The sequence below is a fragment of the Lontra canadensis genome, unplaced genomic scaffold (assembly GCF_010015895.1).
Source record: "Lontra canadensis isolate GAN:19392208 unplaced genomic scaffold, GSC_riverotter_1.0 scaffold154, whole genome shotgun sequence".
In the NCBI taxonomy this organism is placed as follows: Eukaryota; Metazoa; Chordata; class Mammalia; order Carnivora; family Mustelidae; genus Lontra; species Lontra canadensis.
In genome coordinates, this window is record NW_022631148.1 from 2,052,687 (window position 1) to 2,054,466 (window position 1,780).

The following is a 1,780-nucleotide window of genomic DNA, read 5'->3' on the forward strand; positions in this document are numbered from 1 at the left end:
ACCTGTATATTAAATCAATAGTTGTACAAATAGTTTTTTAAAAAATATTTAATGAACAGTTCTTAACATTTTTTGTTAGCTGAGACACAATCAGGCTAATTATATAGTGAGTTAGTTCCTTGTATCTGGATGTCCTCTAGCACAGCCTCAGTGATGGCTCGTCAGGTGATGAACCTTGTAAGAAGCTGAGTTAGTTCAAAAATTCACTCTTTTTATAAAATAGAAAAAGGATGTTTCTTTTCTTGATACACCATGAAAAAATAGCTTATACTACTAAAATGTTTTGGTCGTGTCTAAAAATCCAAAATATAAAGTTCTCATCATTTGAATTTGGAGATCTTGTCTTTGTAGGTTAATTCTGCACTCCAGAATCTATCATCAGGATTGAAATGAAAGAAGACAGGATGAATGTGAGCGAATTCATTCTAATGGGACTTACCCAGGATCGTCCAATGCAGAGAATTCTATTTCTGGTGTTACTTATCACCTACGCTGTCACTGTCACAGGCAACCTACTCATTGTGGTTACTATCATTGGCAGCCAGGCTTTGGACTCCCTAATGTATTTCTTCCTGGCCTTCTTGTCTTTGATAGATGCATGCTATTCCTCTGCCATAATCCCTAAAATGCTAGCCAATCTGCTCTTTGATTCAAAATCTGTTTCCTTCAGTGGCTGCATGACACAGCTCTTTATAGAACATTTCTTAGGAGCTTCAGAGATTGTCCTCCTTGTGGTCATGGCATACGACCGCTATGTGGCCATCTGTAGACCTCTGCACTATGTGTCCATCATGAACCACCACACATGCTGCCTCCTTGTGGGTGTGTGTTGGGCAGTAGGTTTTCTCCACTCCATCGGACAGATTCTGGTTACTTTCTGGCTTCCGTTCTGTGGTCCCAATATCATGGATCACTTCATGTGTGACATTTTCCCCCTGATACAACTTGCCTGCACTGACACTTTCCTTGTTGGTCTCTTGGTTGCTGTCAATGGTGGGGTAATCTCTGTGATCACCTTTGTGATGTTACTGGTATCCTATGTGGTCATCCTGTGCTCCTTGAAGACTCACAGCTCTGCAGGGAGGAAAAAGGCCCTCTCTACCTGTGGCTCCCACATCACAGTAGTTGTCTTGTTTTTCGTGCCCTGTATTTTTATGTATCTGCGGCCAGTAGCTACTTTTCCCATGGATAAAGCCATAGCTGTATTCTATACTCTTGTTACTCCCATGTTAAACCCTGTCATCTACACAGTCAGGAATACAGAGGTAAAAAATGCCATTAGAATGTTATTAAACAGGAAGGCAATTTCAGATAAGTGACCCAATACAAAGATTTTATTTCTATAATGATCTTTACATTTTTATGGTACTTTAAAGCACTTTCCATACCTCCCATGTGAGACAACCCCTCTGCAAGGTAGGTATTATTATGATTATTGCTGTTTTACAGATGAAGAAAAAGGAAATTTAAAAAACATTAAATAAGTAGCCCAATGTCAGACAGAGCTAGTGTGTGGATCTGCTTTTTTCTAAATCCAAATCTGATGATCTTTCAACCATTTCAAAGACTATTAGGGGGAAGAAAAGCAGTAATTCATCAGAACTGTTCTTGTTTTGTAATAAACTTAAAACATGCCTTTCTAGTTACAGAGTTGTATAACGGCTTGTGTATAAGCAGTTGGTACTCGGAATGCTGTACTGCCTACTGGCATAGGAGAGTGTGGAGTATAGTTTAGAAAGACAATATTTGCCAACACCCTTTTGGCACACAGTTGATATAC

General features: G+C 39.2%; 1 protein-coding gene across 1 annotated transcript; it reads left to right on the forward strand.

The window, feature by feature from the left end:
• The first annotated feature begins 389 nt into the window (after window positions 1-389).
• On the forward strand, window positions 390-1,319 carry LOC116859362 (olfactory receptor 4C46-like). Its single transcript, XM_032844593.1, has one exon. It carries the CDS (start codon window positions 390-392, stop codon window positions 1,317-1,319), a length of 930 nt encoding a protein of 309 aa, XP_032700484.1.
• Window positions 1,320-1,780: the final 461 nt, after the last annotated feature.

Excerpts from the sequence above, each read along its gene's own strand:
- LOC116859362 (XM_032844593.1), top strand. The coding sequence starts at position 390 with ATGAAAGAAGACAGGATGAATGTGAGCGAATTCATTCTAATGGGACTT.